The sequence below is a fragment of the Corvus kubaryi genome, unplaced genomic scaffold, assembly GCF_017639235.1.
Source record: "Corvus kubaryi isolate FWS band 111438036 unplaced genomic scaffold, C.kubaryi_AGA036_p1.0 36963, whole genome shotgun sequence".
Lineage (NCBI taxonomy): Eukaryota > Metazoa > Chordata > Aves > Passeriformes > Corvidae > Corvus > Corvus kubaryi.
In genome coordinates, this window is record NW_024580993.1 from 12,071 (window position 1) to 13,160 (window position 1,090).

Below are 1,090 nucleotides of genomic sequence, written 5' to 3' on the forward strand. Positions count from 1 at the left end.
CCCTCCCAGTAACCCCAGTAAGGGCCCGGATCCCTCCCAGTAACCCCAGTAAGGCCCCGTTACCCCCAGTCCCTCCCAGTAACCCCAGTAAGGGCCCCTCACCCCGGATCCCCCCGGAAGCCGCTGGCGGCCCCGGCCCTGCTCACGTGACCGCGCTGCCCCCTTGGCCCCGCCCCCGTTGCCCCGGCAACCGCGCTGCCCGACCCGCTGCCGCTCTGCCGGTCACGTGATCCTACTCTGACCAATCAGCCGCCAGAATGCCGCAGGCGCTCAGCCAATCAGCGCGCGGTAACGCGGCAGGCGGAGCGCGTGGCCCCGGCGGGCGCCGCCATGTTGGGGGGGGCGGGCGGGCACCGCGGTGTTTTTGTAGGGTCGCCTTTAAAGATGGGGGGCACCGGGGCCGGCGGCGCCTGACAGGGGCTCCACGGCCTCCCCAGTGTTTATGTCGGTGTGCAGCCTGCAGTGTTTACACGGGGCCGGCTCCCAGCTGTCCCCAGTGTTTCTGTGGTGTTTCCAGCCCAGCCGCCTCTGTTTCCGTAGGGCCCCCCCATGTCCCGGGGCTTCAGTGACACTGGTGGCCAAACTGGGGCACCGCCCCTTTATTAAAGCTTTGCCCGCGGGGTCAAAGGTCAAAGGTCACCATGCAGAGGTCAGGGGGTCCCTGAGGCGGTCATGGGGTCAAAGTGCAAAGGTCACACCCATGAGGGAGGGAGGTCAGAGGTCAAAAGTGCTCAGCAAGGGGCAGAAGTCAAAGGTCAACAAATGCCGGAGTGGGGTCAAAGGGCAAAAGTCAGCACCGAAGTCCCCATGGGAGATCAGAGGTCAAAGGTCACCAACAGGAGGTCACCAGGAGGTCCCTGAGGTTGGAGGCCACCAAGAGAGATCAAAGGCCCCAGCAGAGGTCAGAGGTCAGCAGCAGGTCACAGAGAGGTCAGCAGGGGAGGGCAGGGGCTGCCAGGTGGTCACAGAGGGGTCAGCGGCTCCTGGCAGAGGTCAGAGGTCACGGCGGGGGCGGGGTCAGGCCAGGCGGCAGCCGCGGGAGCGGGGGCGGGGCCGGGGGGGCCGCGGAGGGGCCGGGGGGGGCCCCGGG

General features: G+C 67.8%; 2 protein-coding genes across 3 annotated transcripts in view; one reads left to right on the forward strand and one right to left on the reverse strand.

Moving 5' to 3' along the window:
- Window positions 1–207, reverse strand: part of PQBP1 (polyglutamine binding protein 1) — a 3,599-nt gene extending 3,392 nt beyond the window's left edge. For both annotated transcript variants that reach the window (XM_042020336.1, XM_042020335.1), the window contains exon 1: window positions 103–207. The gene's annotated coding sequence lies outside the window, so the exon portion shown is untranslated. The remainder of the gene's footprint in view (window positions 1–102) is intronic.
- LOC121660823 overlaps window positions 1–1,090 on the forward strand; it is a 25,507-nt gene that overhangs the window by 691 nt on the left and 23,726 nt on the right. The window contains exon 2 of the mRNA XM_042020338.1: window positions 70–221. Coding sequence (XP_041876272.1) covers window positions 70–221 — 152 coding nt within the window. The remainder of the gene's footprint in view (window positions 1–69; window positions 222–1,090) is intronic.